This window comes from Cheilinus undulatus, linkage group 19 (genome assembly GCF_018320785.1).
Source record: "Cheilinus undulatus linkage group 19, ASM1832078v1, whole genome shotgun sequence".
NCBI lineage: Eukaryota > Metazoa > Chordata > Actinopteri > Labriformes > Labridae > Cheilinus > Cheilinus undulatus.
In genome coordinates this window covers 39,134,655-39,159,131 of record NC_054883.1, presented here as the reverse complement: position 1 = coordinate 39,159,131, position 24,477 = coordinate 39,134,655, and the positions used below count along the sequence as shown (strand labels likewise).

The 24,477-nt window shown below is 40.1% G+C and overlaps 1 protein-coding gene across 4 annotated transcripts in view; it reads left to right on the top strand.

Moving 5' to 3' along the window:
• Positions 1-23,160, top strand: part of LOC121527153 (dnaJ homolog subfamily C member 13) — a 59,589-nt gene extending 36,429 nt beyond the window's left edge. For 2 of the 4 annotated variants that reach the window (XM_041813926.1, XM_041813922.1), the window contains 39 exons: positions 313-388; positions 547-642; positions 1,268-1,408; positions 2,328-2,345; positions 4,583-4,665; positions 4,783-4,936; positions 5,855-5,958; positions 6,055-6,214; positions 6,307-6,369; positions 6,465-6,566; positions 6,708-6,812; positions 8,144-8,346; positions 8,432-8,516; positions 8,616-8,770; positions 9,590-9,635; positions 9,757-9,911; positions 10,002-10,203; positions 10,302-10,417; positions 10,592-10,670; positions 10,766-10,901; positions 10,981-11,165; positions 11,251-11,325; positions 11,438-11,557; positions 11,689-12,084; positions 12,187-12,300; positions 12,668-12,784; positions 13,602-13,779; positions 13,875-13,966; positions 14,050-14,149; positions 14,268-14,342; positions 15,478-15,590; positions 15,693-15,862; positions 15,974-16,016; positions 16,104-16,277; positions 16,365-16,544; positions 18,691-18,831; positions 18,924-19,067; positions 19,163-19,262; positions 22,070-23,160. In XM_041813926.1, the coding sequence (XP_041669860.1) occupies positions 313-388; positions 547-642; positions 1,268-1,408; positions 2,328-2,345; positions 4,583-4,665; positions 4,783-4,936; positions 5,855-5,958; positions 6,055-6,214; positions 6,307-6,369; positions 6,465-6,566; positions 6,708-6,812; positions 8,144-8,346; positions 8,432-8,516; positions 8,616-8,770; positions 9,590-9,635; positions 9,757-9,911; positions 10,002-10,203; positions 10,302-10,417; positions 10,592-10,670; positions 10,766-10,901; positions 10,981-11,165; positions 11,251-11,325; positions 11,438-11,557; positions 11,689-12,084; positions 12,187-12,300; positions 12,668-12,784; positions 13,602-13,779; positions 13,875-13,966; positions 14,050-14,149; positions 14,268-14,342; positions 15,478-15,590; positions 15,693-15,862; positions 15,974-16,016; positions 16,104-16,277; positions 16,365-16,544; positions 18,691-18,831; positions 18,924-19,067; positions 19,163-19,262; positions 22,070-22,167 (4,894 nt within the window). In that variant the 3' untranslated portion in view covers positions 22,168-23,160. The remainder of the gene's footprint in view (positions 1-312; positions 389-546; positions 643-1,267; positions 1,409-2,327; positions 2,346-4,582; positions 4,666-4,782; positions 4,937-5,854; positions 5,959-6,054; positions 6,215-6,306; positions 6,370-6,464; positions 6,567-6,707; positions 6,813-8,143; positions 8,347-8,431; positions 8,517-8,615; positions 8,771-9,589; positions 9,636-9,756; positions 9,912-10,001; positions 10,204-10,301; positions 10,418-10,591; positions 10,671-10,765; positions 10,902-10,980; positions 11,166-11,250; positions 11,326-11,437; positions 11,558-11,688; positions 12,085-12,186; positions 12,301-12,667; positions 12,785-13,601; positions 13,780-13,874; positions 13,967-14,049; positions 14,150-14,267; positions 14,343-15,477; positions 15,591-15,692; positions 15,863-15,973; positions 16,017-16,103; positions 16,278-16,364; positions 16,545-18,690; positions 18,832-18,923; positions 19,068-19,162; positions 19,263-22,069) is intronic. The other 2 variants (XM_041813927.1, XM_041813923.1) reach the window with 1 other exon arrangement.
• The last annotated feature ends 1,317 nt before the right edge of the window (positions 23,161-24,477 follow it).

Sequence of the window (24,477 nt, the reverse complement as noted above, 5' to 3'; positions counted from 1 at the left end):
GAGTGTCTGAATTTTTTACATGTCCAAAAGATATTAGAATGATTCTTCCACTCTTTCTCCAGCATTGTTGATCTGATTAAGAAGTTTGTTTTTGATATAGGTTGTTATGAAAAAACATAAGATTCAGTCCCTTCTTTGAGCTTGTGGATGATTTTTTTTTTATTGCCCTAAAACTTCTTTTCCCTATTTTGATTTGATATATTAACAATAATTTCCTTTCAGAATCTTGAAACCCTGCTGAAGCTTTTAAATAACTTTCTTATTGTTGAAAGACAAGCATTTAAAGTACACTTTTTTATTTTTCTTTATCAGGCAGCTGAGTCGTCACCTCGTGGGCCTTTGGACGGCAGAAAACCCTGTCGCCATGAACCTCTTAAAGAGGATACTGGTAAGGCTAAGAACAATAAACATTTTAAACAAATATTTGATACCATTCCAATATTCTTCTGTAATGATGGGGGTACTGGCAAAATACTCCAGGATAAAAGCCGATCCTTTTCTCTGTCTAACTTTCTGCCTGCTTTTCTCTGTCTTTTTCACTCTCAGCCCACAGGCCTGCTGGCTTACCTCGACAGTCCTGACCCAGTCCCAGAGAAAGATGTGGATAGAATGCACATCCGGGACAACTTGAAAATCGCCACGGTAACTGGACAAATAGTTGACATGTGCAAACTTTCTCAGAATGAACAAAAAACACACAAAGGGTCTGTGCCCATTACCAGCCCTTCTCTTCCATGTAGCGCCCACAACCCCGATTTCAGAGCAGTCTATTGTTGCTAGGTTATGAACTTCTCTTGCAGCACTTATGCTTCCTTTGGTATTTATTATGAAGTCTATTTCAAATTTCTCTGTATGTTAAGGATTGTCTTACATTCAAGGAAATTAAAGAGAATAGAAAAAGTGAAATAAAATCATGCCTAGCATTAGTAGCAGCTTTAGACCTGGAAATATCAGTACCATTAAAAAAAGGAGTGTATGTGTAAGAGATCAACCATTAAGTGGTGTACCAAAAGTTGAACTATTTTGCATTGGTTATTTTTATGGAAAAGACATGCCAGCACATAAATCCAGCAGTCTGTAGACTCAGACCACAAGTAAGCATGTTAAAAATCTGTAAAAAATCCAATGCCATCCTTGCTGTAAATCCACTTTAGACTGTAGTAATCTTCCTTCTCCTTTTGAAACCAGAGGTTAATGTGATTCTCTTTATTCTGGGAAAATGTCATAAAAATGTAGAGCAGAATTGTTGCATATATTTCTTCCATAGGACCAGCTGAATCGCAACAAGGTGCCCGAGTGGCAGCGGATAGCAGGCAAAGCAGCCAAAGAGGTGGAGAAGTTTGCCAAGGAGAAGGCTGATCTGGTGTTGATGCACTGGAGAGATAAAATGGGGATCGCTCAGAAGGAGGTAAGGATTTATTCTCACCAGGCACCAAACAGCCAGTGTACCCTTACCTTTCAGAGAAGCTGCTGCTGTTGCTGCTACCGCTGACTTTGGTTGCTAAGGTGTCTCTAACTGTTGTTGCCCCTCCTGCTGATGCTGAAGAGTACTGCAGGATTCTACATTAAACACAATAACACGCTGTTGCTGCTGCTGTTCTGCATGCAGATGCTGCCTGGTCTTGGGAACCAGCACCAGTCCAGATACAATCACATATGATTTCTCTCCCTCTGTTTAAACTGCTTCTGCAAGTTTTCATTGTCAGTGCATAGCAAGCATTTTTTTCCCTCTCGCCATGACAGAAGCTTTCTATTACAGGCGTGCCTCAGTTTGTCACGAGTGTTATTTAAATTCAAAGGTCACTTATCTTTTGAAGAAACCACCTGCCATGTTGAAACCGGTTTTCACATGAGGTGATGTAAAGGGTAAAACATTAAAGATGTGTCTGAATGTCTTTTTAAAACTTTTTTTCACAGCTTAACTTAATCACATCTATGTTCAAATGAATCCCTAACCTCAGACTTTCTCCACCTGAATGCTGCTGGGCTTACACTTCCATTTCTGTTCTGTTGTTTTATTATTATTTTTTGTTAATAATTTGAAATGGCTGAGGAGTTGCATATATAAATGTGCTTGCTTTCACCAAATCAAACCCATCTTTTCATTTTTCCAATACCTGCTCCATTTTATGTAAAGAAATCCAGTATCTAATTAGTCTAGATTAATTTTTGATGAATTTTTCTTTGCACGATATACTCCAGAAACCTGTGACCCTTTTTGTGTCGATTCATCTCTGTTTGATCTGAGGAAACAATAATCTCTCTGTGTTGTCTCTGCCCCACCCTCCCCTTGTCTTGTGTGATTTCTCTGCTGTCAAACATTGCAGCAGGACAGAAATAACCTGGTAAGTAGGATTAACAAATGGGATCCATGCTGTTTTCTTTTCATCTTCTTTGTCTTTATCAATCAGTTTTTCCATCTTCATGTGACAAATTGAGTGTTTTCCATCATTCCGCCAGACATAGGCCTTCAATCTGCAGTGGATTTCTGTGTTATCAGGTAGATGTAAGAGAAGAAATACAGTATGAAGACATCAACACAGATTTTAACACATCTATTCTTTCTGTGTTGGAGGAAATGTTAAGACTACCATTTTGGTTTATTTGACATTTAAAATGACCACCTTATCCTCAAGATGTGCAAATAACATAGGAGGAAAACTTTGCCAAGCAGTGCCTTAGCCTTCTGGGATGATGTTGTATTTCCAATGCCACTTTGATTATGCAATAAAACTGTGGAAAGTGTAAAAAGTTGTAATTACAGTGGATATAAAAATTTTTGACCCTTTTATTGATTTAATAAATCGGTCATAGTCAACAACATTTTTTACAAAGTAACATTAATTAAACAAAAATATTTAATGTAAAATAAGAATTGCATAAATATTCACCCCCTTCAAGTCAATATTTAGTACATACACCTTTAGCTGCAATCACAGCACTGAGTCTGTGTGGACAGGTCTCGATCAAGATTGCACATCTTGACTCTGAAATTTTAGCCTATTCTTTATTGCAAAACTGCTCAAGCTCTGTCAGATTACACAGAGGTGACCAGCCCTTTTCAAGTCCAGCCACAAATTCTCTGACAATAAGCAAGCAGCAACAAGAGGCCAGTTCAATTATGGCAGAAGACATTAGCGTGGATGCTGCTAAAGTGCTGGTTTTATCAGAACTTGACGACATTTCTTTGATAAAAGAAGAACAAAGAACAGCAGTGAGTTGTTTTCTTTTCAAAAACGACAAAAGCCGTGTACTGACATGTCTACAGTCGCCATGGTTTGCGTGATGCATTTTTATATGGAGTATAGTTCTCGGTAGGGGTAGGGTGTCACGTGTTTTGTTGCTCTGATTGGCCTGTAAAGATGTGACAGACATAACGTTTATCCAATCACACTCCGAGTTTTTTTCAAATCCTCTGCCGTTCCCAAATGCTTACTATTGAATTTTTTCCAGATGGATGTGTGAAACGAATCCATCTGGCGTGCCAGGTTAGCGCCACTGTATTTCTATTAAGAATTCAGCCTTCTTTATGACTTCAGATATCACCTTGACATTAATGTTATTTCTACAATTTGGTTAATTCAGGGGGCTTCCCTGGGAATATACACACACTTGGTCCACATGTGTGGAGAATGATTCAGTCCACAGGGTTTGACTGTTTTTGACTGCTGCCTCGTTTGCAGGGAGGAAGCTTTGATATGAACAGTGACACTTGTACCACATCTTCAAAGACTCAACCACTTGATAAACTGGTAAAAAAGTGTCCCTTGGGCGCCGGTTTGTCATGGTTGGTGGAAAGGGCACCAATGTACTGGAACTGTTGTCCTCTGTACTGTTTGCGGGATCGTTTCGCGGTCTCGGCGCATGTTTGATGCATGTTTTCCTCCACTCTCTTTCCTGTTTCTCTTCAGCTGTCCTGTCAAATGAAGGCAAAAGGGCCAAAAACAGAAAAGTGTCCCACCTGTTCAGGTCATGTTTTATATGTAGAAAGAGTTTAGCTCCGTCAGGTTGAGAGTGCTGAACTCCACAGTAGGATGCAAACTACACAGAACTTGATGGGCTTGTTGGATATCATTAGTACGGTATGCATTGAGAATTGAGCCTTGTGACAAACAGATAGCAGGCATAATTGATATGCTATTTATGGAGCTGTTGGCTTTAGATTTTAATTTATAGGAACTAAATACTTCACATTTTAGATGAAGTGCTCAGTGCAGTCTTGCTAAGAACACACTCAAAAATGGGATTCCATTTTGTTTTTTTGTGTTTCATAACCTTGTGTTTTTTCTCATGTTTGTTTTTGTTGGTGTGGTGAAGACATTTTTACTTTGGGGGGGTTCAAATAGTTTGTGTCATTGTTATAACACCTGTCTTTTCTGCTCCCAAAATATTTCTTTTATGTCGTTCTGGTTCAATTTAATCCATGTTTGGTGCATTTTTTGTGTGAAAATGTTGCATTTGTCACCTTTTGTTAATTTCACAACTCTCTGAACGCCCTGAGCTGAAAAGGAAAATACCTCTGAAAGATGACAGACTGACTTCAAGCAGTCCTTAATAGTTCGCTTCTTTCCTTTATTTTCAGAATCCAAACCAAAAACCAGTGATCCTGCGGAAGAGACGGCAGAGAATAAAGATTGAAGTAAACTGGGAGCTTTTCTACTACAGGTTAATAATGCAGAATTTGTTTTATGAGTTTGTAGCTTAATGAGGGTAAAACCTTCAACCTTGGAGTCATAATATCAGCTGAGTACTTAATTTTGAAAAATTTTATGTCCTCTGAAGGTTTCAACTCGATCATGCGAAATCCAACCTTATCTGGAACCTGAAGACGAGGGAGGAGCTGCGGGACGCTCTGGAAGGGGAGATGCGTGCCTTCAGCGTGGACCGTGAGCTGGGAAGTGCCACCGTTATCTCCTGGAACCACCAGGAGTTTGAGGTTTGTGCCTGACTGTTGTCATTTAAACTCATTGCTACCTGGATCACACTTATATTTCTAGCATAGTGATGTTTAAGGCATGCTAACTAACACATCTCAGAGTTCCCACAGGCTTGAAAAGTCTCAAGTTGTACCTTTCAAATTTAAGGCTATGAAAAGCTAACTAGAATTTGCACTTTAGAAAGGAAATGGCATTTATTTTGCTCATTATTAATCAGAATCTTTGTTTTATTTAGGCCTAACTGAATTTCTATTATTAATTGGAGCACAAATATTCACCAGAATGTGGGGAATATAGTGTTGGATGCTGTAAATTTCCTGTACAGGGACCCCCAGACTCTTCTCATAAAATACTTATTATACTGTTTTAAAACACTTCAGTGCTAGCAAGTTGTGCTACTGAAAATTTTGTCCAGCTCACTGTTATTTTGACAAGTCTTCCTGACAAAAAAGTTCTTCTCCTTTTTAATAATTGAACTGTTTAGAATCAGCTCAGCAAAAGCTGCAAAATTATGTTATGATAAATATCAGTATACTATATATTGATAGAATCTAACCATTAAAGTTGCCAGAAATCATCACATTTGGGAATTTATGGCCAAATATTTGTCCTGTATCATTTGACATTTTGAAAACAGTAGAATTCAACTTGGGCTGCATGGTGGTGCAGGGTTAGCGCTGTTGCCTCACAGCAAGAAGGTTCCTGTTCGCTACCCGGTCAGGGCCTTTCTGTGCAGAGTTTGCATGTTCTCCGGGTACTCACGGTATAGAAAATGGATGGATGGATGGATAAATTCAACTCGATCTGTATACTGAAAAATCTTCCATGCCTTTCATTTTTGATTATTTGCCATGCAAGCTATGTTGGAACCCTGCATTCTGTAAGCAAAATATGTCTGTATATGTTCCTATTTGCAGGTGAGATATGAGTGCCTTTCAGATGAGATAAAGATTGGGGATTATTACCTGCGTCTGCTGCTTGAAGAGGACGAAAATGAAGAATCAAACGCCATCAAGAGATCGTAAGATAACATTACAAAAACCTAGCAGACTTCTTACATGTTATTCTGTGCTGAATCTAAGAGGACAACTCATGCAACTCCTATTTTTACTCTCAGATATGAGTTCTTCAATGAGCTCTACCATCGCTTTCTGCTGACACCCAAAGTTACGATGAAGTGCCTGTGCCTGCAGGCACTTGCTATAGTCTACGGGAAATGCTTTGAGGAGATTGGCCCCTTCACTGACACTAAATACATTGTGGGAATGCTGGACAGAGTGAGCAGAAAAAATCACTGCAATAATTGAAACAGTTGAGGCAATGGGAGTGAATCTATGTGTTTAAATTAATTTGTTTTCTGTGTCGACAGTGTACAGACAAGCTGGAAAGAGACAGACTCATCCTCTTCCTCAACAAACTCATTCTCAACAAGGTGTGTTACTTAAAGCATTAGTGTTTTTATCATTGCCTGTTGATTTTTATGGGTTTTATCTATTTGTCTTGTGTAACTCTGTTTCTTTTCTGCAGAAAAACGTGAAGGAGGTGATGGACTCCAATGGAGTTCGCATTTTGGTGGATCTGCTCACTTTGGCCCATCTTCACACAAGCAGAGCCACAGTGCCTCTGCAGGTAAAAACCCTAAGCGACATTAAATCTTTGAATTCTTCATCAGCCCTCGATGAGAGGAGAATAAAATTAATATTGACCCATGTGTGGAACCATAATTAATCAGTCTGGAGTGTCAAATAAAGGTCGTCTTAATCTCCACAGAGCAATGTCCTGGAGGCATCACCAGACATGAAGAGGGAGAGTGAGAAGGAGTGGTACTTTGGAAATGCAGACAAGGAAAGAAGAGGACCTTTCAGTTTTGAGGAGGTATGTAGGAAAATCTAACCACTTTTTCCTGTGAAATCAAGTTAAAACATTAAATTACAGTCATGGACGAAAGTATTGGCACCCATGGATTTCTCCCATTTCTCCCAGAAATTGTTGTAACTACAAATGTTTTTGGTATACACATGTTTATTTCATTTATTTGCATTGGAACTGTGCGTAATATAATCAAGACGTTTATAACCCATGGATCTGTGGCTAATCTCCCTGGATGTGGACGGAAGAGAAAAATCTGCTGACAAAGAGACATAAAAAGCCAGACTGGAGTTTGCACATTTTGTGGACAGATGAGATTAAGGTAGAGCTTTTTGGAAAAGCATGTCATTCTACTGTTTGCAGAAAACAGAATGAGGCCTACAAAGAAAAGAACACAGTACCTACAGTCAAACATGGTGGAGGTTCAAAGATGTTTTGGGGTTATTTTGCTGCCTCTGGCACTGGGTGCCTTGACTGTGTGCAAGGAATCATGAAATCTGGAGACTATCAAAAGATTTTGGGTCACAATGTAGGGCCTAGTGCCAGAAAGCTAGGTCTGTGTCAGAGGTCATGGGTGTTCCAGCAGGACAGTGACCCCAAACATACCTCAAAAAGCACCAAGAGATGTTTGGAGACAAAGCTGGAGAGTTCTGAAGTGGCCAGCGATGAGTCTGGATCTAAATCCCATTGAACACCTATGGAGAGATCTCAAAACTGCTGTTGCAAGATGGCACCCTTCAAATCTGAGAGACCTGGAGCAGTTTGCAAAATAAGAGTGGTCCAAAATTCCAGTTGAGAGGTGTAAAAAGCTTGTTGATGGTTATAGGAGGTGATTGGTTTCAGTTATTTTTTCAAGGGTGTGAAACTAAATGTTAAGTTAAGGGTGCCAACAATTTTAGTTTTTTAAGTTTTGTGTAAAATTTTATCAATTTTGGCTTTTTTCTTCTGTTTTTGTGTGTTGTTCCAATGCACATAAATGAAATAAACATGTGTATACCAACAACATTTGTAAATGCAACAATTTCTGGGAGAAATGGTGTATTTTCTGGAAAAATTCCAGAATCTGCTGAGATTATCAGAATGTTGCCTCTTTAAATTTATTATACTTACATGAATGAAAAACTTCAAATATTTTCCCATGCTCATCATAATTATATTTTATCAGCATAATCAAGAAGTAAAGGGCCTCTTAATTCAATATTATTGCTGTCTAGTGGGGAAATTTCTAAATAATGTAACATTATTCTTTCAATTCTTTGTTACTTTTAATTCATTGTTGCTGTTGACCTTCCACTGAACCTGCTTTTTTATGTTTTATTTTACTTTCACCTCTCCAGATGCAGGAGTTTTGGAACACAGGTGTCCTGACAGCAAAGACCCGCTGCTGGGCTCAGGGGATGGATGGTTGGCGTCCCCTGCAGGCCATCCCGCAGCTGAAATGGTGCCTCTTGGCCTCCGGACAGGCGGTGATGAACGAGTCAGACCTGGCTACACTTATCCTTAACATGCTCATCACCATGTGCTCATACTATCCAAGCAGGTAGGCAGCAGACAACACCTCCTGTATATAAAATTATAATTCAAGTCTGTTTAAACATTTTATATCATGGTCTGGATTTCCTCAGGGATCAAGATAATGCCATCATCCGTCCTTTGCCGAAAATCAAGAGGCTCATCAGTGACAATGCTTGCCTCCCTCACATTGTCCAGGTAATGGCACTGTAAAAATCCCATTTCCTCTTAACTAAGTTGAATCTACTTTAATTAATGTGACATTTTAATGGTTTCCTTTTTTACTGTCTACTCCAGTTGCTGTTGACATTCGACCCCATCCTGGTGGAGAAGGTAGCTAACATCCTGTACCTGGTGATGCAAGACAACCCGAACCTACAGCGCCTCTATTTAACAGGGGTCTTCTTCTTCATCATGATGTACACAGGCTCCAATGTGCTTCCTGTAGCCAGGTGAAAACACGGAAGAAATGTGTTTGTTTTACTAAACTGTTTGCACACAATTACTCCTGAACATTTCTAGAAAGTTTAAGGACAGCCTCTCCTCCAAATCTTCCCGAGTTGCTTGATCAAATATGTTTCTCACAGGGTAAAGATGCAAGGATGTAGGTGTAGAGAGGCAGGCTCTTTTACTTTTTTACATAGGACCAGATAGGTTTGGGTTTTTTTCTTCCTTAAAAAATGGAAAAGGAATCAGAGAGGGAGAAATACTTTTTTTGACTGTAGCATCAGGCTGCAACATAAAATTTAAAAAGTGAAGGGGTCTGAATACTTTCTGAATGCACTGTATATCCCAAATATAATATGATGCATTCCAAGTTTTAACAAACAATTGGAAAAGAACAAACTGGCAAGCAGACAAAAAAATGCAGCTTTACTATGTGAAGAAAGATCAAACTGGTTGTGAACCAGTTGTGTGATATTAACACCATCACCCCTCCCACCCACGCACAGTGAAGTTTCCTTGATATTTCCTGCTGTATTTGCACATCGCCTCACCCTGTTTTCATTTTAAAATTTGACTTTCAGTCTGGCAAGAGATAGTCAGGGTAAAAATCCAGCTAACCTTGAACATTTTTGGAAATATTCAGAAGTTTGTACATGAGTAAAATCACTAACAGATTCTTTTAATACCACAGAGGTCAAGGACATACTAGAGTTTTTTATTCCCACATAATAGTTAATATTTCATTGCTGTTTTAAATGTGCACTTTTCAATAGTTTGACCCAGATTTTGTTGATTTAATAAAATCTTACCTGTGGTTTCTTTAGGTTCCTAAAGTACACACATCTGAAACAAGCCTTCAAATCAGAGGAGGTAACCATGAATAATTCCTACTGTGGACAAACTGTGTGGTTAAGAATGTTATTTGAGAAAATACAGAAGATTTGATCTTTTTGATCCACTGTGTCATGTCCTTTTTTCTCTTCCCCTTTAGTCTAAGGGTCAGGACATTGTGCAGCGTAGTGTTCTGGGTCCTGTTCTGCCTGAGGCCATGGTGTGTTATCTGGAGAACTACGAGGCTGAACGCATCTCTGAAATATTCCTGGGAGAGTTTGACACACCTGAGGCCATTTGGAGCAGTGAGATGAGGTACATCCTAGTCTGTATTTTGTATCAGTGCTGTAAAAGGCAGTTTAGAGGTTTGAAGTTTACTTATTGTGTTTGAACTTTGTGTTTCAGGCGGATGATGATTGAAAAGATAGCTGCTCATGTTGCTGACTTCAGCCCCAGGCTGCAGAGCAACACGCGGGCCCTCTACCAGTACTGCCCCATTCCTGTGATCAGCTATCCTCAGCTCGACAACGAGCTCTTCTGCAACATCTACTACCTCAGACACCTGTGTGACACCACCCGCTTCCCTAACTGGCCGATAAGAGATGCTGTAAGTCTCTCTTTTCCTGTGTTAATCTGACCTTTAGGGTTCCAAAGAATTTTCCCTATTAACTTTTAAAGCTGAGATGCTCTTTGTTATGGTTACAGGTAAAGCTGCTAAAAGACACACTTGAAGCCTGGAAGAGAGAGGTGGAGAAGAAACCTCCATCTATGTCTGTGGATGATGCCTATGAAGTCCTAAACCTGCCCAAAGGACAGGGACAGTAAGTGTTGACTCGTTATGTGTTCTTACAGTTCTCCTACAATTCTTAATGGTATTTTGCTAAGAAACAGTGATAAATGTGAAGTATGTGGGCGAGGAAAGAGAAGTAAGTCAGATGCTGCAAGTATCTTAAGCTCGGTGTTTGATTGAAAACATGTTGGCGTTTTTGTCTCAGGCATGAGGAGAGTAAAATCAGGAAAGCTTACTTCAGATTGGCGCAGAAGTATCATCCTGACAAGAACCCAGAAGGAAGAGTATGTATAAATATCACTAATGAAATTATACCGTCTATGGTTTTCTGTAGTCTGGCTTCATTGGTTTATTCTCTTTTTTAATGTGTAATTTTCAGGACATGTTTGAGAAAGTCAACAAAGCCTACGAGTTCCTTTGTACAAAGTCTGCAAGAATCATAGACGGCCCTGACCCAGAAAACATCATCCTCATCCTGAAAACTCAGAGCATCCTGTTCAACCGACACAAACAAGGTACACAAAGATTTCTTTTCTATTCTTCTCTTAAAAGAAAGAACTCCCCTCTCTGATCATTTCATTGTCTATTAAACAGAACTGGAACCGTACAAATATGCCGGCTACCCCATGCTCATAAAAACAATCACCATGGAGACAGAGGATGAGCAGCTCTTCTCAAAGGCCTCCCCCCTCCTCCCGGCTGCTGTCGAGCTCGCTTTCCACACCGTCAACTGCTCGGCTCTTAATGCTGAAGAGCTTCGCCGTGAAAACGGCATCGAGGTAAGCTCACATTCACAAAGTGAAATATCAACCAGTGTAAATGAAGCAGAATTAGAAATATAATTAAACTGTTGTATTTATTCAGGTTTTGTTGGAGGCTCTTTCTCGCTGTGTTGCTGTTTTGACTGCATCCAGCAAGCCTGACGACATGGCTGTACAGGTACAGAAAGCATTCTCTAGAAACCAGAACTTTAATTTCTCTTCGGGGATTACCCCCCATACTCCTTATGGTGACTTATTTTTAACAATTTGATCTTGCTGTTTTGCTAAAGGTGTGCGGGCACATCTGTAAGTGCTACAGTGTCGCAGCCCAGTTTGAGGAATGCAGGGAGAAAATCATTGAAATGCCGAACATCATCAGAGATCTATGTCACATCTTGTTCTATGGAAAGGTAAGAATTTTAGACCCGCTATTTTAACTTTAATAACATGAGTGTTACGTACATGCTACCAAAATATCTGCGCTTAACATTTAATCTACATACACTTCTGATGTCATCTTAATACTTAATTTCTTCCTCAGGGTCTCCCGAAGACTGCTTCCCTAGCTGTTCAGTGTGTGAGTTCTTTCGCAGTGGATTTCTTCTTGCAGACCCACCTGTACCATGCTGGCGTTCTCTGGCACCTGCTGGTCTACCTCTTCAACTATGACTACACTCTGGAGGAAAGTGGCGTTCAAGCCAGCCAGGAAACAAACCAACAGGAGGTCGCAAACAGCCTCGCCAAAATAAGCCTGGTTGCTCTCAGCCGTCTAGGAGGCTACGTCCAGGCTCCACACACCCCAGATGGGAACAATCCCGTGTCAGAGACTAACGGCCTTGAGGGCCAGCCTCCAGAGAACCCAACCATCCGCAAGAGCTTGGCCGCCATGCTGACACCGTACATCTCAAGGAAGCTGGGAACAGGATGTCCTCCTGAGGTAAGCTGTGCATGTGGAGAGCTGAGCTAAATCAACACTGTGTGTCACAAAAGTATTTACATAAAAATGAGCTGAGTTCCACCTGCTGTGTTATTGATTTAGGTCTTAAAGCTGCTGAATAGTAACTCGGAGAATCCATACTTGATCTGGAACAATGGGACACGAGCTGAGCTGCTGGAGTTCCTGGAGGCTCAGCAGGAGGGGAACATCAAAAGGGTAGGAATAACTCTGTTTTTCTTCATTCTAACCCCTTTTTGGAAATTTTCCTCAAAAGCAATACCTTAAATGGCATATAGTGAAAAGCTGTAGCCTATATAAACACAGACATAGTCTCAAATACAAATAACGATATACGACAACAATGAAACAGCTAAAATAACTACTTTCATATCCAAAATATTACAACAAACACTGAAACATTTACAAACAACGTGGAAAAAAATGTTTAACAAGACACGTTACAATAATAGCTTAATCATGATTATCTTGTTTTCACAATCATGGGAAGCCAAAATTTAATGAAATTAAAATCTGATTAATTGACCAGCATTGGGTCTTAAATTCCTCTGTCGTCTCTTTATAGGGAGAAAATGATGAAAGCTTTGGAGCTGAGTTTGTGTTCAGCGATCACAGCAAAGAGCTGATTGTTGGGGAGATCTTTGTGCGAGTCTACAATGAACAACCAACTTTTCCTTTAGAGGTGAGTACCTAATCAAACCTTATTGTTTCTTGTTTTCTTGTCAGTCCTTTCTTCTATTTAACATGTTTTTTTATTGAGTGTAGCATGAATTTAAAACTTCTGTGAGGATATTTTAGTTTCTAATTTAGACACGCCTCCTGTAGATGACGCATTTACTCATAGCTTTTGCTGATTTTGTCCAATGCATGTGTGACTAATGGTTTTAAACAGAAATCTCATTCCCCCACTTTTTTTTTTTTTTTTTAAGATTAATTTTTGGCCTTTTTGCCTTTATTTGATAGGACAGTTGATAGAGTCGGAAACAGGGGAGAGAGCGGGGAGAGACATGCAGGAAATAGTGCCACGGGCCGGATTCGAACCCGGGTCGCCTGCGTATATGGCATGTGCCTTAACCACTCGACTACCAGCGCGCCATTCCCCCATTCTTTTAACATTTAAATGAATCACTCATTAAGAATCTTAACAATGTTAAGCATAAAAAAGGCTGTTTTGACAGCGCTGACACCAGCTGTGACTCTAGGCATCGAAACAAAAATCAGAAATTATTAATCTTGTTTTGATGGTCCAGTTTGCTTTTTGGATCATATAAAGCTATCAGTATTTATTAATCTTTTTTATAATGACCTAAAAACTCAGCACATGAGCTCTGAACATGACAGTTATCATAACAGAAATATTGATCTAGCTGTTGATAACATGAACTAAAAGTTTTACTTGCAGCTTTCACTTTTTATACTTCATGTGGTTTATTTTCACAATGATGTAGACTTGAAATGTTTTGTAATGCCATAACTTGTTTTCCCATCTTTGCTTTTAGTACCCCAAAGCATTTGCAGCCAGTCTGCTGGACTACGTGGGCTCACAGGCCCAGTACCTGCACACTCTGCTGGCCATGAGTCAGAGTAACAAAGTCGAGTCTCAGCAGCACGCAGAGAGGCTCCGCTTTGCTGAGATGGCTTTAGAGGCTCTTCGCAATGTCATCAAGAACAACCCTGGTGAGATTTGACTCCTCATCTGGTTCCTCTTTTTGTCTGCAACCGTTTTTTTCACATTTGGAAATCTTAATTCTGGACCCTCTCTGTAATTTCAGGTTCGGAGTCAGAGTGCATCGGACATTTCAAACTGCTCTTCTCTTTGTTGCGGGTTCATGGAGCCGGCAGAGTACAGCAGCTGGTTTTGGAGGTAGAGGATTTTGGTCCTTTTATCTTTATGTTGGATTCCCCAAATATATCTCTGCATTGTTGTAACATTGTTTTTCTCTGCAGGTTGTAAATACAGTGACATCGAACCAAGAATGTGTTAGCAACATAGCAGAGTCGCTGGTGTTGTCTAACCTTCTGTTGCTGCTGCACTCGCTCCCCTCCAGTAAGAAAACATTCAGATAACAACTTACGGACTCCATATTTGTCCCATTAGCTGACTTTTTTAACAGCAGTGATATTTCTTTTGACTTAAAGACATATATGTATTTTTTGTCATTTAGGCAGACAAATGGTGCTGGAAACCTTGTATGCACTGACTTCTAACACAAAGATTGTCAAAGAGGCTATGGCCAAAGGTAAGTGTAACTCACAGGTGTCAAACTCAAGGCCCAGGGGCCAAATCTGGCCCATGGAACGATTATATCCGGCCTGTGAGATCATATCATATTTGTATTATTACTGGCCCACCAGTATGAGGTCTGCAGATTTCCTCCAGTATAAAAATGTAAACTTCAGCTTGATTATTTAAAATATCCTTGTTAAACCATAAAAATCTGAAAAAGTAAAGAGCAAGAAAAATGAGATAAAAAGTCAAGAATGTGGCGGGAAAAAAATTAATTTGTGTTTTATTTCATATTTTAATCTTTGCATCTCAAGATTACGACTCAAACTTATAATATTGACTTTTCATTTCATGCTTTAAACTTTTCAACTCATAATATGGACTTTATTTGTCACATTTTTATCTTCTGGATTCCCAATTTTAAATTTTAAGTCGTATTTTGACCTTTTCAATTCCTTACTTTGGCTTTTTAATCCCATATTTTGACTTTTAAATGCGATTTCAAATTTTTTTTTCTCATATTTTGACATTTTAGATTCATAATTTTTACTTTTTAGATCATATTTTGACCTTTTACACTCCCAATTTTGAATTTAAAACACATTTTTAACTTTTTAAGTCATCATTTTGAATTCTAGCTTAATTTTTGACACTTTGAACTCCTAATTTTGGCTTTTTAATCCCATATTTTGAACTATCAGATGCACAATTTTAAATTTTAAGACATAATTGACTTTTAAACTTATGATTTCAAATTTGATATTTTTACCTTTCAAACTTGTGATTTCAATTTCTCCTTGTATTTTTGCTCTTTAAAAACATTATTTTTCTATTTTTAATATCACGTTCTGATCTTTTGAAGTAATAAGTTGGAATTTTTACTTCGCCTTTAAACTTATCATTTTTACTTTTTTGAATTTCCAAATGATTTATCATCAGTGCTGGGTTTTTTTCATATTTTAATCTCTGGTGAAAATGAGGTTGACAGTTTAAGGTTGTGTTGATCCTGTTCGGCCCTCAGGTTAAACCTAAATCCAGAATCCGGCCCCTGCTGTGATTGAGCTTGACACCCTTGGTGTAACTGTTTTACTTTTGCTCTGTATTTATAGCTTAAAAGATGCTTAATTTGTCTGTTTTCCCTCCTTCAGGTGCTCTGATCTACTTGCTAGACCTCTTCTGTAATTGCACACATCCTCAGGTTCGCACACAGACGGCAGAGCTCTTTTCCAAGATGACCTCAGACAAGCTGGTGGGGCCAAAGGTTAGTCTGGGTTGAACTTAGTAAAAGATTTAGAAACTCATCTCTGTGAAGCATTATTTACCCTAATGTGTATGATAAATACCAATATCTGCTTTCTTCTAGGTGCGTCTGACGCTTATGCGTTTCCTCCCCGGTGTCTTCATGGACGCCATGCGGGACAACGCAGAAGCAGCGGTCCACATATTTGAAGGAACACACGAGAACCCTGAACTCATCTGGAATGACAGCTCAAGGGAGAAAGTGTCCACAACGGTTCGAGAGATGATGCTCGAGTATGACATGACCTTAATTCAATACTCTGTTTAGCCACAAGCTGTCAGGAGTGTGAAATATTTGAATATATGATGCTTAACATCACATTGTTCTTTCTTAAATTTCTCCAGGCACTTTAAACAGCAGAAGGATAACCCTGATGTGAACTGGAAGGTGAGTGCAGGGTCACATGACTGACCATCAAACCCCTTTGTTTTCTGAGTGATTTAATGTGACTATACATTTCTGATGTGTGCTTAGATGCCAGAGGACTTCACAGTATCTTGTGGAGCAGGACAGGGCGAACTGGAAGTGGGCGGAGTCTTCCTGCGTATCTTCATTGCTCAGCCTGGGTGGGTGCTGCGCAAGCCTCGTGAGTTCTTAGTGTCTCTGCTGGAGACTCTCACTGAGCTTTTGGAGAAGAACAATCCCAATGTGAGTATTTAAAATACACATTCATACATATGTTATCTTTAAAGAGCAGTTTCACTTCCTCTTCTTGACATCTCTCATATCCTGTAGGGAGAAGCCCTGGAGACGGTAACAACGGCGGCAGTGTGTCTCTTTAGCACACAGAGCCAGCTGGCCGACCAGGTCCCCCCTCTAGGTCATCTGCCTCGCATCTTGGCAGCACTGAACCACAAGAACAACGCCGTGCCCAAGAGTTCCATCCGCCTCATTCACGTACTGTCAGACAATGAGGTGAGGGTCAAACAGTTTGCTCTCTGAAGCTTTCAGGAGTCACTATAATCACATGAGGTTAAACAGACCATTTACCTGCACTCAATCCAGCAAGCGTGCACATCATCATGTGTCTCTTACTGCAATCAAGCAAGCTCATGGGGCTTTCTACTTAACTTGGAAGTCAGATGTTGACGGGTGCCACATCCTCATTCCAGTTAAGAATTGGTAACTAGGGTTACCGTAGTGAGTGTAAGCTGAGGCTATGAGTCAGAGTTCTAACTTCTTGAAATGTCCAACTTCCAAGATCAATTTGAATGCACCCTACTGCTCAAAAAAACACTCAACCAAACCCAGGTTAAAAAATAAAGACCAGCTTCACTGCTACCCTTCCTGTCACAAAATGCTTGAGAGCTAACCTGACATGCCAGGTGTATTTGTTTCACACATCCATCGAGAAAACCTTCAATATACAGCATTTGGGAAAGGGCAGAGCCTTTGGGGAAAAAAAGAAAACAAAAAGAAAAACTCGGAGTGTGATTGGATGAACGTTCTGTCTGTCACATCTTTACAGGCCAATCAGAGTAACAAAACACGTGACATAGCCCCTACTGAGGTGTATGTGCGCAGCTACCGAGGAATAAACTCCATATAGAACTGCATAACGCGAACCATGGTGACTGTAGACATGTCAGTACACGATTTTTGTCGTTTTTGAAAAGAAAACAACTCACTGCTGTTCTTTGTTCTTCTTTTAACCAAGAAATGTTGTCAAGTTCTTTTTTTTCTAAGATTTATTTTTTAGCTTTTCATGCCTTTATTTCATAGTGGAGGACAGTGGATAGAGTCGGAAACAGGAGAGAGAATGGGGAGCGATGTGGTAAAGGGCCACAGGCCGGATTCGATCCTGGGCTGCCCGCGTACATAGGTTGCGCCTTAGACTGCTAGCCTATCTGTGCACCCCAAAATGTTGTCAAGTTCTGATAAAACTGGCGCCTTAGCAGCATCCACACTGATGTCTTCAACCATAATTGCACCGGCCTCTTGTTGCTGCTTGCTTACGTCACGACTCCGCTGCACCCAAAAATACCCTCGTCACTGATTGGTCCAGTCACTTTCTAACCGGACCCAAACGGTTCAGACAGGAGCTTTACAAGATGGATTCAACAGTGAGAAACATGGAAACTGGCGTATCCATCTGCTTTGCAAGGTTACTTGAGAGCAGAGGTATGAATAAGTGTAGATTCCTGTAGAAGAAGAATGTATGTTTTTAAGTGGGGTCACTCTATCAAGACTACACTGCTGTTTATTAGTGTTGTACTCAAGACCACGCTATCTGAGACTGAGACTTGCCCGAGACCAGAGTGCCCCAAGACAAGACCAGGACTTTTGGAGGTCGAGACTGAGACAGGACGGAGACCATAAAAATCAATTTAAAAAAACATGACAAGGTTGAAGCATCCTCTCTTTTATTTTAGTTTTCTAGTTATCTTTCTTTCAGTTTTCCTATTTATTTTGACTCCATACTGTATTGTGCATTTGTTTAAACTTATTCACCTTCCATGGACCCAAGCACACATTTTTCCAAGAGGGGAAATTAGAGGAATTGGAGGTAAAGGGGCTGGGTTTTAATTTGTGCAATATAAAGAAAAATCACTGTGTAGTTATGGTAGTTTAGGTTTTCCATGTTGGAGAAATTCGTAAAAACACTTGTGATGTTACATTACAAATGGCGTTTGATGATGTTTTGATATATTTGATAGTGTTTTGATATTGAGAAATAAATATCTAAAATTCAGAAGTTTTGAGGTTTTATAACATTTATTATTGCATATTATTCACACACAAAAGTACCAAAAATGGGTACCGTTGTGTACCTGTACAGGTTCACAGGTACCAGTAATGGGTACCGTACCGGAAATCTTCCAAAGAGTTGCTGTATTTCATCCGGTGCACAATACCATGCCCCTGGACTCTGTTTGCACAGGATCACACTTAATTTAAGGGTTCAAGACCCCATAAAGTTAGAGTTTAGGATCTAAGGGGTGCTTGTGTTTAATGCCTGACATTTGTTAAATATTGTTAAATTACTTTGTATTTTTTCTGCATTTGGGAGTTGCTTTATTTCCTTAAATTGTTTTTGTTTTTTGTTTTTTTTGTCATGTAGCTCTGTGTACGCTCAATGGCGTCCCTGGAGACCATCGGCCCTCTCATGACTGGGATGAAATGTCGGACAGACATGGCTGGATTGGCTTGTGAAGCTCTCAACCGCATGTTCCAGAAGGAGCAGACTGAACTAGTGGCCCAGGTAAAATAAGATCCCTGCATTTTTGTAATGTTTTGAAATGCAATATTTGATTGTGAAATTAATAAGAATGTGTTTTGTTATGAATAAACCAGGCTCTACGAGTGGAGCTGGTTCCATACCTCCTCAAACTGCTAGAAGGAGTCGGCCTGGAGAATTTAGACAACCCTTCCGCCACCAAGGCCCAGATAGTGAAGGCTCTGAAATCCATGACCCGCAGCCTGCAGTTTGGAGAACAGGTACGACACCAGTACGATCAGTTCAATCTGATTTAAATTGCGTTTAACATGCAATGTTTCCTGTTTAAAACTGTCTGCTAATCGCTGCATTACAGGTGAATGAGATCCTAGCAAGGTCCTCTGTGTGGAGTGCCTTCAAAGACCAGAAACACGATCTATTCATCTCAGAGTCTCAGACCGCTGGATACCTGACAGGTAAAGTGTATCTCTGAACTTCACTGCTTTTAAAACTCAGCATCACAGGATTAACAAGCAGGCAAATCATTTTTTTCTGTGTTCTGACCCCCTGTCTCTGAGCGGCTGTTGATTCTTAATGCTTTGCTTTAAACACCTTGTGGCTGAATCCTCGTGCTTGAATCCAGCGACCCTCTTCTCTGTCCACGTCCTTTAACTTCCTGGCTTTCCTTCCCTTCCTCTTTGTCCTCCACATTTCCTCCTCAGGGGTTTCCACTCCTTCTCTCCTGGCCGCCAGCAGCCCACTGCGAGGTGGGCTCTAGACTCCTAAGCAGGGCCCTTGCAGCCCCTCTCTCTTGCTCTGATGCAGGTAGACTGTGACCTGGCTCCTATTGCCATACCTTTCCTCTTAACTTCCATCTTGTGTTTCCATACCCCCCTCCATGTCTGGAGTGCTGAAATAAATGTCATACCATCTCCATCCCCTTGCACTAACTCTCAATCACACCCTCTAGTGTCGGAGAATAATAAAATATTCACACATAAACTCAGACTGGGATTGGGGAAAAGGAGCTCATTTTGAATTGGAAAACATTAAGCTACATAAATGATAATGTTAGTGTGTAGACATCAGTAAGAGAAAAAAAAGATTATTCTCACAACACACTGACAAAAAACAATAGAGGAAAATTGAGAAGTTATTAATTTAGCACTTCTATTATTACTCATTTCAGCGTGTGTTGAAGGCTTACGGTGAAAATCTGTGATCCTAGAATTTTAAAATTGTGTTCCTGTTGAAATGGTACAAAAAAAATTTGTAAAACAATTTATTCCACTTAACAACCATAGCTTGTCCCTTAAAATGCAAAATACTCTCTTGATAAATAAAAAATCCCTATGCAATGTAAAGTTAGTGACTGCAAAAATCTTCACCCCCTTTAAAGTGACCAACCTCAAAAAGTGCCAGTAGTCCCACATTTAGTGAAATGGGGATCACCTGAGAGCAGTGAATGTGTCTCAGGTGACTGTAGCAGAAAGACACGTGTGTCTGGAAGGTCCAGTCACTGGTTAATCAATATTCCTGGCTACCATTACACCATGAAGATAAAAGAACATCCCAAACAACTCAGAGAAAGTGTTATTTAAAAGTATAAGTCGGGATGGATTAAAAACAATTTCCAAGGCACTGAGCTTCCCCTGGAGTTCAGTTAAATCCATCATCAAGAAAGGAAGGAATATGGCACATTAATCTGCCTAGATCAGGCCATCCTCACAAACTGAGTGACTGAGCAAGAAGGAGACTAGTGAGAGAGGCCAACGAGATGCCACCAGTCAAAGCTTTATGGGAGAGTGGCAAAGAGAAAGCCACTGTTGAAGAAAACTTGTTAGATCTGGACTAGAGTTCCCCAAAAGGCACGTGGGAGACTCTATGGTCAAGTTGACGAAAGTTCTTTGTTCTGATGAGATAAAATGGGGTTTTTTGGCCATCAGACAAGACGCCAAACACTGACATCACCATAAACACTCCACCCCCCTGTGAAGCAGAGTGGTGGCAGCATCATGCTGTGGGGATGCTTCTTGGCAAGTTGCCCTGAAAGGCTTGTAAAGGCAGAGGGTATAAAAAGTGTGGCAAAATTTGGGAAGGTACAGGAGGATAATCTTTTTCATTCTGCAAGAGAACTACAGCTCTGAAGAAGATTCATATTCTAGCAAGGCAATGACCTGAAGCATACAGAGAAAGCTACACAGAAACCAACTGGGTGAATGTTCTGGAGTGGCCGAGTCAAAGCCCAGACTTCAATCCAGTAGAGAATTTGTTGCTGGACTGAAAAGGGCCTGATTAAAACAGATCCACACAGACAGCAGTGATTGCAGCCAAAGGTGGATCGACTAAATATTGGCTTGAAGGGGGTGAATATTTTTGCAGTGACTTATTTTAGTTGATACATTTTTATTTAATTGACATTACTTTGGAGAAATCATTTTTCACTTTGACATTAAAGAGGATTTTTTTTATTTTTTGTTTTTTTTTGGGGGGGGGGGGGTCAAAAAAGTCAAATTATATTGACTATGATTGATTTATAAAATCAACAAAAGAGTAAAACGGGCACTGTATTTTGAACAAGAAAGTTGCACACTATCAAATGATTACTTTAATGGGTGCCTGCCAAGCTCAGTTGGTCGAGCAGGTATGTATACAGAGGTTACAGTTCTCAGCATAGTACTCAGACTGAATCTTAATGCTGGTGCTTCTTGCTGCATATCTTCCTTAATCTCTCCCCATATTTCCTGTCTCTTTCACAAAAATAAAATAAAAAGATACTCCAATAAGTAAAAGTTAAAGCACCTATGAGGAACTTTAAGAAAAAAAGAACCCCCTTTAATTCAAACACAAAAATAAGAGCAACCAAATTATTAAATCAAAGTAGTTATTTATCAGAAAGAGGATGTTTTGATTTCTTAACTTAGCGACAAAATGACAAATCAACAGTGGAAATTAATGTACATTCTCTTGGATCTTTAAATTGCAAATTTTAGAATTAATGCATATTACATTTGCGATCAATGCTATTAAAATGTGTTTGATAGGGCTGCTGTAGTCTAACATAGTTCCAATACAGAGCATGACTAGATTTCCTTTTACATCTTGTATCGCATTTTTCATATTCAGCATTTCCAAAGCCTGCCCTCCATCCCTGTACACTCCTCCATTCATCCAGTAGTTTAATGCTTTTAGTTTAGTACATCACAGTAGCACACTAGCAGAACTTCAGCTGTCCTGTACAGTCCCTAAATCTAAATCTTCTCTGTCTTCCTGTCACCTACAGGTCCAGGAGTAGCAGGCTACCTTACAGCGGGAACTGGCACCACGGTAATGTCCAGCGTCCCACCCCCCGTGGACAACGACATTGGAGACCAAGGCTGATGAACACTCACACAGTCACGCTCAGGCACCCAGACTGCCCTGCAGCTTCACGGCAGCAGCTCAGAGAAGGAGTGTTCAGCTCCCAGACGAGGGGACAGAGAGAGAGAGAAGGTTGGAGGAGGAGAACGGGCCATCGTCAACCGTCACCAAAATTTCTGCTACACCTCCTCCAGTGTCGCTCTCCTCTCCCCTCACAAATGGCACTCAAGTCTTCATAAACACTTTAAAATTGTTTTAACGGATGACCACCTTTTTTTTTCTCTGTGCTTCTTTTTCTTGTTTCTTCCAATGACACAGAAGAGTTTACTTTTTTCTATGAACTTATTTTTTACTCTAGATTTTTTTTTTCATGTCAAAGACAGGCTTATTATAAATTAACTGTCTCGTCTCTATTATCTCCCCCCATATTATATCCTGATTGGCTGTTCTTATTCAAAAACCTCAATAGAAAGTATGGTGACACGTGTGCACAGGACCTATCCGCCCTCTACATAAACATGAGATCAAGTAGTCTATATAATGTATTCTCATGTGGTAAAGGAAAACACTTAAAGTAGGAAATCAGAAATTATATATGAAAGATTTTCTGCCCCATCATCTGAAAAATGAACCTTTTTGGACTAAAAAGTCAACACAGATCTTTTCCAACATCCAGCCTATTATTCCTCTGTTCTTAATTCATTCTCTCCCCCTCTCTTTGACGGCTTCCCTTTCTGCCTCACTTTTTTAAAGTAATCCTCCTCCTCTTTCCTCCCCAGAATGCAAAAAGCACTAGAATATTTATACGTGAATAATAACCACCGGAAATGAGCTTCTGCAAAGACATGACGAATGACGTTGACTCTGATTTTGAATCTATGTGAAAGACTAGTGCAATTTGTGAGATGTTCAATGTAATATTGCGTATATAAACTTTCTATATTGAATGTACATTCAAAAAAATAAATCAGCCGCACTTGTACATAAAATTTTAAGAATAAAAGGGAACCCACAGTGTTGTCCTTTTGTATTTACATGTGTCATTTTGGAGAGAACAGTAGTTTGCTGCATTGACTGTGTATTAAAATATACGATGCTTCTTGTTCTCCTTCAGATGTACTGAATTGAAGCCAGAATACCCTTAAGGCGGGCACCAACATGTTGGGCTGGTGGAACCGCAGAACTGATGCTATATCTGCCAACCATTAAACTTAATATATTGTCAAAGATCCCTCAGGTTTGTACTGTCCACAACAGAACAGATTCAAAAGTATTCATTCACCTATCCAAGTAATTGAAATCAGGTGTTCAATCACTTCCATGGCCACAGGTGTATTAAATCAAGCACCTAGGCATGCAGACTGTTTCTACAAACATTTGTGGCTCGCTCTCAGGAGCTCAGTGAATTCCAGTATGGTACTGTGATAGGATGCCACCTGTGCAGCAAGTCCAGTGGTGAAATTTCCTCGCGCCTAAATATTCCACAGTCAGTGGTATAACAAAGTGGAAGTGACTGGAAACAACAGCAGCTCAGCCACAAAGTGGTAGGCCATGTAAAATGATAGAGCGGGGTCAGCAGATGCTGAGGCACATAGTGCGCAGAGGTTGCCAACTTTCTGCAGAGTCAATGGCTACAGACCTCCAAACTTCACGTGGACTTCAGATTAGCTCAGGAACAGTGCATAGAGAGCTTCATGGAATGGGTTTCCATGGTCGAGCACCTGCATCCAAGCCATACATCACCAAGTGCAATGCAAAGCGTCAGATGCAGTGGTGTAAAGCACGCTGCCACTGGACTCTAGAGCAGTGGAGACGCATTCTCTGGAGTGACCAATCCCGCTTCTCCATCTGGCAATCTAATGCAGTGGTTCTCAACCTTTTCAGCCCACGACCCCCAAAATAAAGGTGCCAGAGACCGGGGACCCCCACTGGAGCTGAAGGTGGTTGAACATAGCCATGCACAATCAAGAATAGTCATGTGGAGACAAGACTGTCCATAAAGGGGGGAAAAACGGGAGGCCAGCAAAATCATGGTCCATTGTAAAGTTAAGCTGTGAGATTTTATATTTAACCTGAATAATAACCACTCTTATCAAAGAATTCATTTGTGTAGTAAGTAGCTCCCTTTAAAAAATGTAAAGCCTTTTGTTGAAAACAGAATTAAAATACATTGAAAATAGCTAAAATGGGTTAACAATGGCGAAGTGGTGGGAAACATGGTGAAATTGGATTTTAAAAGTATCAGAAATAGGTTAGAAATGCCAAAAATTAGAAAAGTGGCAAAATAACACCCAAAAATAGGTTAAAGTGGCAAAAAATCTGCATATAAAG